This window comes from Chlorocebus sabaeus, chromosome 22 (assembly GCF_047675955.1).
Source record: "Chlorocebus sabaeus isolate Y175 chromosome 22, mChlSab1.0.hap1, whole genome shotgun sequence".
NCBI lineage: Eukaryota > Metazoa > Chordata > Mammalia > Primates > Cercopithecidae > Chlorocebus > Chlorocebus sabaeus.
In genome coordinates, this window is record NC_132925.1 from 32,251,391 (window position 1) to 32,266,144 (window position 14,754).

At 38.6% G+C, this 14,754-nt stretch overlaps 1 protein-coding gene across 1 annotated transcript in view; it reads right to left on the reverse strand.

The window, feature by feature from the left end:
* Window positions 1-4,577: 4,577 nt before the first annotated feature.
* BTLA (B and T lymphocyte associated) overlaps window positions 4,578-14,754 on the reverse strand; it is a 35,661-nt gene continuing 25,484 nt past the window's right edge. The window contains exons 4-6 of the mRNA XM_007985824.3: window positions 11,772-11,915; window positions 10,333-10,379; window positions 4,578-6,993 (exon numbers count right to left, since the gene is read on the reverse strand). Of these exons, the coding sequence (XP_007984015.3) occupies window positions 6,718-6,993; window positions 10,333-10,379; window positions 11,772-11,915 (467 nt within the window). The 3' untranslated portion in view covers window positions 4,578-6,717. The remainder of the gene's footprint in view (window positions 6,994-10,332; window positions 10,380-11,771; window positions 11,916-14,754) is intronic.

A 14,754-nucleotide genomic window follows, 5' to 3' on the forward strand; every position in this document is an offset into this window, starting at 1 on the left:
GGATAAGTTTCAATAACATTTTCCAAAATAAAAATAAATTGTGTGCCTTTATCAGCATGTCAGTTATGCACATCTGTGACAGCCAAGAAGCTTAAAGGGAAAATCGTTGCCGATAGATCTTTCACAATGTTTTGTGTAATATACAGGAAAGAACTTTGGCTACCTACATTGTATTTAAGTGGCAATTACAACTAAAATTGGTCTTATATTTTGTAATTCCCTCTCTGTAACCTGCTCTACAGTCACTGGCTGCCTGGCCAACAATCTCAGAATGTGCCATGCTCTTTTGAATGGCTCTTTTCTGCACTTAAAATTCTCCCCTCCCTTTTTTCTGGCTCTAAGAGAAGGCACAAATGACATTTTTTGACTTCTGTGAAAGAAGCAGTTGTTTCTTGTTTTTAATTCGTTCAGTTCAGTAATTTAACATTCAGCAATTACTTACCAAAGTAGGAAAAAGTCATTGTTTCTCTTTCCTCATGTTCTCACCGTAGCTATGACATAAGGTCCTCCTATGATCTGCCCTCTTGCAGTCTTCTTATAGATCTATGAGAACTGATTTAACATACTGGTGTGATGGGCAGAGCTTCTCACCCTTTTAACCATATTAGCCTCTGAAAGAATGTCTTGCATCAAAGGCAAGGAGGTTATAGTTGTATCTCTGACTCTACTTTGCAATCAAGGAGAAGCAGGCTGACATTCCCCACATGACTGGGCAGGTATCTTTTTGTAGACCAAACTCTCCTATAAAGAGGTCCCAAAGTCAAGCAAGATTAGGTGGAGGAATGGGTAGGAAAGACATTTCGGTTTGGGGCCCAAGCTGTGCTTGTCAATCCATCTTTATTATTAATATTATTCCCAAGCTGACTCCTCTATTTTTCAGTTGGCCAAGAATCTGCAGAGCCAGAGGAATGTGACTATTTAGGGTTCCCTCAAAACCCTCAGTCTCAGAAACATGAACTCTACTATAGTGAATAATACATAGTTCTTATACTCAAGAAACTTAAAATTCTATGGTGTTTTCACATTTTGCACCTATCTCCACAACAAAATTCAACAATGGGATTATAATTTTTTGTTTATCTTCTACTTCACCTACACCATAGGCAGTGTCAGGCAGGAATGAAATCTTTCTCAACCATACTAACCTCAGAACCTAGCAAACTGGTAGGTGCTAATAGGTGGTTATAAATTAGGTGCAGATAAACCAATTGCCATGGAATGTTTAACCTGACCAACTTCAAAATAAGGGCCCAATTTTAAAGCTTAACCCCCCAGAACTTATTTTTGAAACTGTAAGTTGATTTCTAGCACAGGACTTTCAGTTCTCATGTTCTCAGGTTTAGCAAAACTTCTACAAAATAGTACTGTGCTCTCTCACTTGTCATTTTTACTTTGCGGCCTTTCCTGTTTCTGCCTAAAATAGGACTTTCTAAATTAGTCTATCCTATAAATGCGACTTAGAGTCCTACCACACCTGACTTTGGGTGGAGAAAGATGGGTTCATAAAGGTTATGTGGAACACAGATTCACAAACATCGAAGTGCATACTGATTACCTGAAGATCTTGTTAAAATGTAGATACTTATTTAGCATGTGAAGGCTGAGATTCTACATTACTAACAAGCTCCCAGAGGATTCCCATGCTACTGATTTGAGCGCCATCCTTTGAGTATCAAGAGAGTACTTTGCAAACACAGTCATTCATTAATTAAACATTATTTAATCCTAATATGTGCCACACACTGAGCTAAAAAACTGAGGAAGAATGTGACATAGTCCTTGCCCATAAGAAGCCCACAGTCTAATGTTACAGGAAACATAATAACAAATAAGTGCTATGAATTATACTGAGAGGAAGAGAAGCCACAGACAGAAATAAATTATTTGCCAGTGGGAGCTAAACAAATGGCACACATGGATGTAAAGATGGAGAAAATAGACCCTGGGGACTGTGAAGACAGTGAGGAGGAGTTGAGGGTTGAAAAATTCCTACTGGATACAATGTCCAATGTTTTGGTGACAGGTATACTACAAGCGCAACACTCACCATTATGCATGTAATACCCATGTAACAAACATGCACATATACCCTTGAATCTAAAATTTAAAAAAGAAAAAAAAGGACTACTTGCAATCTAGAAAAAGAGACATATTTGATAAAGGTTTGTATCAAAACTATACAGAGAACTCTTAAAATTCAACAAGAAAATGAACAACCCAATTAAACAATGGGCAAAAGATCTGAACAGACACCTCACCAAAGAGGATACATGGATTACAAATAACTATATGAAAAGATGTACAACAGTATATGTCATTAGGGAATTCCAAGTTAAAACAATGAGATACCACTACGCACCTATTATAATGGCAAAATTCTAAAACAGTGACATCACTAAATGCTGGCTAGGATGTGAAATAATAATGTCTCATTTATTGCTGGTAAAAATGCAAAACGATACAGTTACTTTGGAAGATATTTTGACAATTTCTTACAAAACTCAACATACTCTTACCATACAATCCGGCCATCATCCTCCTTGGTGTTTACACAAAGGAGATGAAAATTGAAATGTGAGTCATAACCACAATGCTGTCTCGTACCAGTCAGAATGGCTATTATTAAAAAGTCAAGGCCGGGGGCGGTGGCTCAAGCCTGTAATCCCAGCACTTTGGGAGGCCGAGATGGGCGGATCACGAGGTCAGGAGATCGAGACCATCCTGGCTAACACAGTGAAACCCTGTCTCTACTAAAAAATACAAAAAACTAGCCGGGCGAGGTGGCGGGCGCCTGTAGTCCCAGCTACTCGGGAGGCTGAGGCAGGAGAATGGCGTAAACCCGGGAGGCGGAGCTTGCAGTGAGCCGAGATCTGGCCACTGCACTCCAACCTGGGCGACAGAGCGAGACTCCGTCTCAAAAAAAAAAAAAAAAAGTCAAAAAATAACAGACACTGGTGAGGTTGTGAAGAAAAGGGAACACTTATACACTGTTGATGGGAGTGTAAATTAGTTTAACCATTGTGGAAAGCAGTGTGGCAATTCTTCAAAGAGCTAAAAACAGAACTACCATTTGACCCAGCAATTCCGTTACTGGGTGTATATCCAAAGGAATATAAATTGTTCTGTTTTAAAGACACATACAGGCATATGTTCACTGCAGCACTACTCACAATAACAAAGCATGGACTCAACCTAAATGTCCATCAATGGAAGACTGGATGAAGAAAATGTGGTACATATACACCATGAAACACTATGCAGCCATAAAAAAGAATGAGATCATGTCCTTTTCAGGAACATGGATAGAACTAGAAGCCATTACTCTTAGCAGACTAAGGCAGGAACAGAAAACTAAATATTGCATGTTCTCACTTACAAGTGGGAGCTAAATGATGAGAACACATGGAAACATAGAGCGAAACGACAGACATTTAAGGCCCACTGGAGGGTGGAGGTTGAGAGGAAGGAGAAGATCAGATAAAATAACTAATGGGTACTAATAGGCTTAATACTTGAGTGATAAAATAATCTGTACAACAAACTTTCCATGACACTGGTTTACCTGTATAACAAACCTGCCCATGTACCCCTGAATTTCAAATTGAAGTTTTTCTAAAACCCTGCACACGAATATTTAGAGCAGCTTTATTCGTAATTTTCAAAACTTGGAAGCAACAAAAATGTCCTTCAGTAGATGAAGAGATAAATAAACTGTGGTACATTCAGACAACAGAATATTATTCACCATTAAAAAGAAATGAACTATCAAGCCGTGATAAGACATGGAGGAAACTTAAATGCATATTATTAAGTGAAAGAAGCAAATCTGAAAAGGCTACATGGGGCATGACTCCAACTGTATGGCACTCTGGAAAAGGCAAAACAATAGAGGCAGCGGTTGTCAGGGATTGGGAGGGAGATGTAAACGAGTAGCGCACCGAGGGTTTTTAGGACAGTGAAACTAGTCTGTCAATCACCACAATGGTGGATACATGTCATTACATCTGTCAAAACCCAAAGAACTGCAAGTGTGAACTCTCATGTAAGCCATGAACTCTGGTTGATAATGACATGTCAATTCTAGTTACTGATTGTAACAAATGCACCACTGAAGAGCAGGATGTTGATGATGGGAGAAGCTGTGCACATGTGGGGGAAGACGGTATAGAAACTCTCAATGCTCTCTGCTTAGCTTTGCTGAACCTAAAGGTGCTCTGAAGAAAAGTTGATATATTTAGCAAAATAGACATGATCACGCCAGAGAATTCATTCTGGGGACTAGATAGTTTTGGTTGGTGCACAAAACTGATCACATAAACCACATATACCAAACCTAGCCTCTACCAGGTTTCTCAAATTGTGGACACTGGGAAACAATTTAAAATCGATTGGCATGTCTTTTAAACACGACAATTACAGAGCCATTTTCTAGACCTCCTGAATCAGAATTTCTCAGTGCTGCAGGCTGATAGTCTGCAGTTTAGCAAGTTATTCAGGTCGCTTTTATGTGTCAGGGGGTTTAAGAATCAGTATTCTCTTCATGCCCACACATTTTGGGGTAAAAAGCAGATGCCAAATTGATTTCAAATAAGTTTTAATAACTTTACCTTCTTATTGAGCACAATCAACAAGCTTAAAATTTGTGAGAAACCATTAAATTATCTACATATTCTTTTTCTCAAACCATCTATAAATTAATGAAATAAGCCATGTATATAACAGTGAAATAGATTCATTTGGGAAAATGCATATATGGCTCTGACACCATTTTGAAAAGGAATAAAAACATAAATGATTTGTGATTTTGGCAAACAGTACAAATATATTAATAAATCTTAGAGACAAAACATTATCAGTATTATCTTTACTATAAGACATACTAAGAATATGCTAAATAAGACAGAAATATTTTGCTTTTAAGTTTGAGAGAATCATAAAGGAACTGTTCAACTTTGTGTGTTCATCTGATAAGAGGACAGCTAAATGTATCCTCCCCATATTTCCTGTTTCTAATTTTAAGAATACCACAAGCAGCTATTCTAACATGTCTTTCTTACATAAATTGTCCACAAATGCACCCTGGCTAAAAGAGCCTATCTAGAATTGGTTGCTTAAAATTCTAGCTGTAATTGGCAAAATAACAGTGACTCAAAAGGATATCTGCACCCTCAAATCTAAGGAACTAAAAATGCCAGTGTTACTTAAGAAAATCTCTCCACCACAAAACCTCAGTTTTTTCTTTTTGTATGTATACTCCATGCGTACTCTCAACTCCATAATTTCACATATTATTTTCTTTAATGGCCCATTTACTGTAGTATTTTGAGCTTCATAAGCAAACTGAAAATGTAATGTCATTTTGATCAGTTTCTCATGCACCATTTCTGTTGTCACCAACTCCACCTAAAACACACACACACACACACACACACACACACACATCACATTCATTTGTGCAGCAGCTCAGCTTACATACTTGTTCAAATGGATTTTAGCCTTTGCTATCCACTTTGGATGAAGACTATTACATTATTCAGTAGCAGCACCTGAGAATTCTAATCGTCTCAAACTGTTGAATAAAATTATAGACTATTTTTGAAATAATTTAGCTCAAGTACTTTGGAAAGTCCAAAAATCTGAATCCATCTTTTGCTATACTCTTAAGTGGCTGCAACCTCAGTATTTTAAAACAGATGATTAGCAAACTAAAATATGTCACTACAGATGATTTGCCCTGATTCCTTAGTAAGAAGAACAGCAAGATGCAGATGTGGTGAATGAAAGCATATTGACCCCTACTGACCAATTGAATGTTCTGGGTTTTCCTCCATTCCATTAATTGCACTTTAACTTGCTATCAAGTCAGGCATGAAGCAGTTTAAGCTATCTTCACTTACCCAATAATACCTATTCTAACTTTTAAACTATTCAGATGCCCATAAGTATATTAAATATATTAATTCAGCAGCATTATGTCACATTCCTATCCATTAGTCTATGTGACCCAAACTTTGCTTATAAATGTGCTATATGTTGACTGCTCCATTAACACCTATATTTACTTATCAATCTAACAGAGTAGATATAAGCATTTGTTTGCCAGGTATGGGGAACATCTACCCTACATCCAATTAGTATATTCTATATTTTTATTGCACCGTTTATTATTTTCATTTTCTTACATCAGGCCTGAAATGATTTCTCCTTTGCATTTAAGAAACACCATTCTTAGACTGACACAGGAAAAAATTCTTATTATGGAAGACTGACTTGAAATATATAATCATTACTGTATTTGTGGTTGGTTAGTCAAATTGGTACATTTTGTTTTCAAGAGTGTGTAGTGAACTGATGCAGATAACACAAACCTCTTTTCCCTACGGAGTCTTTCCAACAGCTTCAAAGGCAAGATCGAGTTTGTATATTAGGTAAAATGTAGCTAAAGTTTAAACATTCTACTATTCTGCTATTCATGACGTCAATCAGCTTTGGAGAGATTTTGTTGTCCGAGGCTATAACATAAAAAGCTCCCAAATAAGTTTCTGAGAGAAATTTTAATCATTTGACCTATGGACTCTTAAGACCCAAGCACTAACATGAACATTTCTAAAGTAAAAATTCTCAAATTGAGAAATATTATTTGACATCCTATTGGGCCCAGACAATGATGTCAACACACTGATCATTCAATGGTTCCTGTAGGAGTCAGAAACAGACTTAACTCCTCACACATATGGATGCATATTCTGTCGGTGCTTCTTTTACATTTCTTGCCTGTCTTGAGTTCAGTCCAATGATGGAATGGTTCAGGGAAGCATAAATAATGCCCGGTTTGTTTTCTTCTAGACATGGATTAGAATAAACTTCAGACCCTTCCTGCATCCTGAAACAAAAGTCAGGCTCATTATCATAAATTCCAGTTTCTGATAGCAGTACTTGGGAATTTTGCCTGGTTCTTGCTTCCGTTTGCTCACTCTTATAGGGAACATCAACCTATAATAGAAAAGAGGATGGTTTTAAGTGACACTTACGGCCATGGTAGTGCATATTCATTAGCAAACTATGAATGAAAGGCTTCAATGGAGTCATGTCCATTGTGAGAAATAATCTACTGTCCCTCATGTATGCTGCTGACATCTACATTTTCAGCTAAATCTCAATTATTAAAGGATGAAAGGCTTGAGAATCACTATGTCACCCCTAAATAGTTATTTTGTGCTTTATTACTGGTCACTTTTGAGGTCACAGAACATTTTTTAATCCCCCTTTAAGATAAAAAGCATAGTCCAAATTGATGGAAAAAGCAAAAAATATCCTATGAAAACTTCAGGCAGTTTATAATATGATGAATAGCATTTAATGCAGTTTAGAATAAAAAGATTAAGGATAAAGCAGAACAAATACCCCCGAAGGGGGCAGAAAGAATAAATATTATGAGTTAGCCAAGATACATTATTATAATTTGAGACCTCAAATTAAAAAATTGACGTCAGTTTTGGAAAGATAAAGCTTAGAAAAAGTTCTAAGACAATATTCCAGTTGTTATTCCTATCAAAATAATTTTTTTTTTTTTTTTTTTTTTTCTGTGACAGAGTCTTGCTCTGTAGCCCAGGCTGGACTGCAGTGGCGCAATCTCGGCTCACTGCAAGCTCCACCTCCCGGGTTCACGCCATTCTCCTGACTCAGCCTCCCTCCTGAGTAGCTGGGACTACAGGCACCCACCATCTTGCCTGGCTAATTTTTTTGTATTTTTAGTAGAGACAGGGTTTCACCGTGTTAGCCAGGACGGTCTCAATCTCCTGACCTCGTGATCCACCCGCTTCGGTCTCCCAAAGTGCTGGATTATAGGCGTGAGCCACTGCACCCGGCAAGAAAATTCTTACAGTTTCAAATATAGCCAAATATCTTAGAGCTTCTGAGAAAGAGGTGAATTTGTAGAAACAAACAGTAAAATTAGTCCTGATGTTTTCTCACTCTGCAGTTATTTATTAGCCACTCCTACCTATACAAAGGTTCACCTGACAAAGATGTGTTCATTCTAGGGACTATTTCAGTTCTTTAAATTCAAGTTTTGCCCATCGATTTATGCTCTTGACGTCTGGCCTAACTCCTTTAAGGTATCAGGTACACAGTCTGAAAGTCTACAGACTTTATCTGGTCCTTTGTCATCCGCATTGTGCTATGTGCAGTAGGATGTCTGTGGCAGTTTTCCTTGGCAGAGCTCTATCATGCAAGCATGTTTGGCTTTACCCTGAGAAGCTAGGTAATAATTCCTGATACAGTGCCACCCTCTGATGTGGTGGCTGCCCAGAAATCACAGTGAGGCTGAGCGACTGAAAGAGGCAGAGGTTGCTTGGCTAAGAGAAAAAGTACTCCCAACTCCACTGGAAGGACCCTGGTTGAAGTCAGTAGGTGGCACACTTAAGAAGACTGTCAAGTGAACTGAAAAACAGCCATTAGTCCTCAATATATCAACAAGGATCCTGTGATACTTTTCAATCTGTTTAAGCCTGTCAATTCAGTTGCCTGTCTCTCATCCCAAGAAAGGGTTCATTTCCATGAAACATTTTGTTAAAGTGAATGGAGCAAAGGAAAATCTAGTGCTCTGCAGCACCCCTGCTGTGGCACCCCGTCAAAGTGGCTGGCTGCCACAAGGCCAGTGCACCACAATGTGGTGGGTAAGGGTGATAAAACCAGAAACAGCAATCCCACCTTACATTCCTATGGCAGGTTGCGGTATACAAAGCACTTTAAAATTTGTATTTAGAGTATATGTTTAGATATAATTCATATGCCATAAAATTCATCCTTTTAAGTGTACAATTCAGTGGTTTTCATTAGGCAAGCACTTTACGCCCTCAAAGGACCATTCTGGATTAAGATCAGAGCTTTGGCTTTCATATGTACCTGTTATGTTTGTACCAGTTCCTTTCCTGTCACGTTTATACCAGTTCCTTTCTGTACTTTGATTTCTCCACAGTTCCCATACTAGTTTTATGTTAAGAAATATTTAGCCCCAAGGATCTAATATGGTATCCTTTTGATTATTTTCTGAAATGCTAGACAACTGAAATGGGGCAAAAATCTTCAGATTCTTGTGACAAGCAAAAACACTTTAAAACAAACTTCCCAAACAATTGCACATACAGAAAATATCCTTTTGAATTAAGCTTCAAATCATAATTTATCCAGCCTACACAGGAAGAAAAATGTCCACAGCTTAACCAACCTGGGTTTTACTTGCACAGTAAATTATTTAGATTTTTGTCTTAAATAATTTCATAGCTCTCTGGCCTTATTGTAATCAAATGAAAGTTTTATTATTATTTACTATAGAAAGAAAATAACATTCAAGAAAATTTCCCTATTTGAGGGAACAAAGCCTTAGCACTCAACACATACCTACTGATGCTCATGAAAACTTAATAGAAGTTTGTCAAGTTGAGTGTATTCGGTTTGGTTTAAAATTAAGCAGCTGGGTGGGGAATGTTGAATGCTATTTAATATTATATACAGAATTATTGGCTGTATCGACTTTGTCTTTTGTGGAAATTTTAAGAGGGTTACTACCTGTTTATCACTATTTTTCCTTACTGAAACACAGATACACATCAAGTTCCTTTACAGTATCTCATTTTTGACTGTTTAGTTTTAATTAGAGGGCTTCAGAATACTTTTCCACAAATATATTGCCTCGTCTTGCATTTGTTTTTAGTTCTAATATCTCTATACCATTCAACTCAAAAGAAAAGCCTACATTTATTTTCCAAACCTTGTAGGAAAGATTGACTCCAAAATTCCCTTCCTTTAGTCTGGGTGGTCCCTTCCTTGATGAGCCCATACACATTGCCAGGGTCCTCTGTGTAATAACTAAGCCAAAGATCATGCCTCTATTTTGCTGGTGCTATTTATGAAGATATCTAACCATTTTATGAAGTTATTTATGGGTTCATTCTTTCATCAGCTCCCTACTCTCTTCCAGAAAGACCTTAAGGTGTTTACATAAAAAATAAATGAATAGCCTGAAGCCACATAACAGGCAAGAGCAGAGTCAAGGTTGTACGGTTCAGTCTCTGACTTTTCTGTCTTGGATCTAGATGGCCTCCCATGAACTTCCAAAGAACCATTTATTATGACACTTGTTAACCCTAAAGAGCTTTTGCTGCAGAGAGAGCAGAATGCAAAGCTCACATCTTTAAAAATGGGTATGTATATATATGGTACACAGAATAATGCCTGGCACATGGTAAGTGTTGTATAAATTCATTGAATAAATACATAAACACAGTATAACGCAAATTGCATTTGTTTCAACAGATACATCAAGTTTACCAGGGTAATTTCCCTTCCTGCTGTGTCAGAGAGTTCATTTTGCTTTCCTGGAAGACAAAAGGAAAAGAAGTAATCAAAAGGAGTAACAAAAGCAGAAATAAACCACCTTGCCACCCATGCTTACCCTGTTGAATGCCAGGGATAGTGTTGTTAGTTTTGGCTTGTTAATTTGCTTTGCCTAGCACACACTTGTTTGTGAGAATTCACAGTGATCAGCTCTCTCTCTGGTTCATCACTTTTCAGTCCACATAGCCCCATGACATATCTAAGAGGAAGGGGAAGGATCTAGTATATCACTTGCGAGAGACTGGAAGTCCTTGCTCTGGGGACATTCCATACTCAATGCCAGAAATGCTGCTGTCCTGTCACCTATGTAGCCAAGATCTCCTACTACCTAGTTCACTTTGGATGTGGTAAATCAAAAGACTTATCCCTGACTCCTTTTCTGAAGTTCTAAGAGAGGTTCCAGCAGTCTCAAGAAAGATGATGAAAGATACAGAGAGGCTGTAGAAAGAGCCATGGAATTGCAGATGAAGAATTGGGGTAAGAAAGAATTCTTCAGAATCCAGAGAAGGTTCTGAACTCCAGAAGTTCTCACTCCAAAATATCAGAAGCACTTTTGCCCAGTCAAAGGTTATTCCTGTGACACACAGAATAAGGGTTGCTCTATCTAGCTCAGTTTCTATAACTACACTGTAGCTGGTGTTGTGAAAACAGGAATGGAAAAGAATGGAGGAGAAGAAAAAAGAAAGAGAAAACTGAAGTAGTTCAGGCCAAAGCTAGATCAGAATTCTCTATGCTTTCCTCTCTTACTTATTTGGCCATGACATTGAGGGAGTTCTTACAAAAGTAGAAAGGAATTATTTTCAAAATATCACACCATTCCCATCATAGCCAAACCCACATTTTTCAAATGCATTATTGTTGGGTAAGGATTCAGGTCAAGCCTATGTTTATAATGGCAACAGAAAGTACAGACATAATAATTTTCTCTGGGAACATTGGTTCTTCAATGAGATAAGGGTGTGTGTGGGACTGGCATGATGTGGTATGGCTGTGAAAAGAGGATAATACAAAATAAATCAGATATCTTGATCTGAGAGATTGTTTCAACTTCCAATCCTGTTAAGATTTAGAAGAGCTCTTTCTCACACAAACCTAAGACTGATGCAAAGAGAATGATGAATTCTCAGCAATGTGCTGTGCTTGCCACAACTCTAGCTGGAACACTGTGCTGTGGTAAGCATGCCTCTCTTGTGACTCAAGGAAGCCCCAACCAACCCATCTGGCTTTTTAGCACAAGTATGAGTTGTCTTCTAGGAAATCATTATCCATGGTTTACAGGATTGGGAAAGAAAACAACAGGAAGAAACTAAAAATCCTTTAGCCCCAGAAATAAGAATGTGTGGTACTGGGGGCAGAGGGAAAATAGAACCCACCTTGGTGCCTTCTCAGGAAGCAGAAGAGGCAGAAACAGGTAGTGATGAGTAGAGGCAATCCCCCCAAAGGAAGTAAACTATACAGGAGCCATGGTCTGCTTGCCATTTCGTCCTTGGAGGGTCGTTCTGAAGCACTTTTTACATCTGGAATGTTAGTAAATGCTAAAGAGAGTTAGGAAATCCGAGATATATTGGGATCAGCGGCACCCCTCTGCATTGTCAGAACTTGAATGAAGGAGATTTCAGGCCAATGCCCCCATTTCTCCTTCAGAGGCATTCCTCAAGAATCCCAGTGCCCTCAGCCACCTCTTACTTTCTTGCTGAGCAGATGTGGCTCTGCAATAATTTATCTTTTGCAGAAATTCTTTATTCTGATAGAGTTAATCTTCCACAGAACAATCTTCATGATAGCTGTCAGAAGGTATTTCTTTAAGATTTTCTATTTACGGTATCTAACTCTCATATTCATCACTTAAGTAGGAAAACCATTGTCTTTATTTTGCCCCAAGAATAGACCCAAGTCAGATAGCTAGTGAGTGGCAATGGGAACTCAAGTCAACATGTTTGTAACATGAAATTCAAGTTTCTTCAACACAATGTCCTTTCCTTGTCTCATAACTTATCAGAATCTCCAAATACCAAATACTTTTGATATCCTCAAAAGTGCTCTGCATGGCACACAGCTAATGCGCATTACTATTGATCAATGTTGATATGCATTGAGGTCCTGTTTGTCTGCAGTTGTTCACAGCTCATTAGCAGGTTGTGAAACAACTTAGTAGGTCACAAATAGCATTTTAAAAAAGGAAACAGAAGAGGATAGAAATCATCAGAATGCATCACACACACTAGAGCAGTGGTTCTCAAGCAGGACAATTGTGGCTCCAGGGAACATGTGGCAATGTCTGGAGACGTTTGTGGCTGTAACAAGGTAGGGGGCTGGCAACTAGTGAGTAGAAACCAGGGATTCTGCTAAACATCCTATACGATACAGGATGCAACCCCCACTTAGTGCAGCAAAACACTATCCAGACCAAAATCTCAATGGAGAAACTCTGTCTTACAGTTAAGTAAGACCTTATGAAACTTTTTTATATTTGTGTGTATTATGGGTTGTGATGTAAGATCTATTTTTTTTTTTTTTTTTTAATTTTTGGGTTACTGTTAACACAGTATGAAAAATACTGGGGTAAGACATTCTAAGGTCCGGCCTGGTGGCTCACACCTGTAATTTCAGCACTTTGGGAGGCCGAGGTGGATGGATTACTTGAGGTCAGGAGTTTGAGACCAGCCTGGCCAAAATGATGAAGCCCCGTCTCTACTAAAAATACAAAAATTAGCTGGGTGTGGTGGTGTGCATCTGTAATCCCCGGTACATGGGAGGCTGAGACAGGAGAATCGCTTGAACTTGGTAGCTGGAGACTTCAGTGAACCAATATGATATCACTGTACTCAGCCTGGGTGACAGAGTGAGACTCCATCTCAAAAAAACAAACAAACAAAAAAACACAAAATTATATTAATTCTATTATAATGTTATTTTGTTTCGCTAGATGCTTGGGTTTGGGTAAAAATGATTAGGGGCAATTGAAGCTGCACAAAAAGTGGTTTGGTTATTCAGAGTGGTAACAAATGTTGTCTGTTGATGCTGCAGCTGCTGTTTAGTTAGTGTTCAGTCAAACCACTGCCAGGAGTGCCAGAAACAGCTGTCTGGGGAAGAGTCTTGGATAGTAATGGGGACTAAGGTTTCTACAACAGATATCCTAATAAAAACAAATCTGCTGGATCAAGAAGATCCAACTTCTGTTACTTCTTTAACCTCCCCAAAAAACTAATTTCCTTAATTTTACTTGATTAGTTTGATCAAATAAAACTAATTCAGAACAAACTCTTTCTCTATTTCAGAACAAACTCAAAACTCCTCTAACTTATTTTGAGTTTGTTCTGAAATAGAGAAACAAGATAAAGAACTGAAATTGATTGAGAAAATGATGAGAGTGTACACTTGCGTATGTCCAAAACCAGAGCTAGCCTTGGGGAGGATTCCAGTGTTTGCACAGTACCAGAGAATCCAACAATCCATCTCAAGATAAGTTAGCATCATTTGTGGGACATCACCCCAAGATCATTGACACAAAGTAAATTCCTGGGCTTATTTTGAAGCTCACTGAAAGACTGTAAATACAACACAATCTTCGTCTATCTGCCTTGATCTCCTCTTCCCCATTCCTTAAGCATAAGGACACAGTATAGCCTGTACAATGATACCTCTGACACCTGGAATAAAAAGAGGCACATTCAGCAGGTGCTCCAAATCAGGGTGGAAGTCCACAAGGACTTCCTGCCCTCTCACTTCACACCCACTTTCCTGCCACAGATAATGATCACATTTTAAGGAAGTTCTTTTTTCATTTTTCTTTTTTTTTTTGAGATGGAGTCTCGCTCTATCACCCAGGCTGGAGTGCAGTGGTGCAATCTCGATTCACTGCAGCCTCCACCTCCTGGGTTCAAGTGATTCTCCTGCTTTAGCCTTCTGAGTAGTTGGGATTACAGGTGCCTGCCACCATGTGCAGCTAATTTTTTGTATTTTTAGTAGAGATAGGGTTTCAGCATGTTAACCAGGCTGGTTTCAAATCCTTGACCTCAAGTGATTTGTCCCCCTCGGCCTCCCAAAGTGCTAGGATTACAGGCGTGAGCAACCACGCCCAGCCTTGCGGAAGTTCTTAATCAGAAACTGACGAACGGAAGTTTGGGAAGGGTGAAGTGGCAGGCCAATGGATGTTTCAATGACTGTTCCCCAGCTCTGTCAACTTTTCCCCTAGGACTTTGGCTTGTTTTACAAGATGCTTTTCTTCATTTTGGGAGAATAGTGCTTTCCCAAGAGCATCCAAGCCCCAACACTGTCACAGACCTGTTCTTACATGAACTTTTAACTTGAACATAAACAGCAAAAGAGGGTCACATACAAAAACAAGAAAATGTC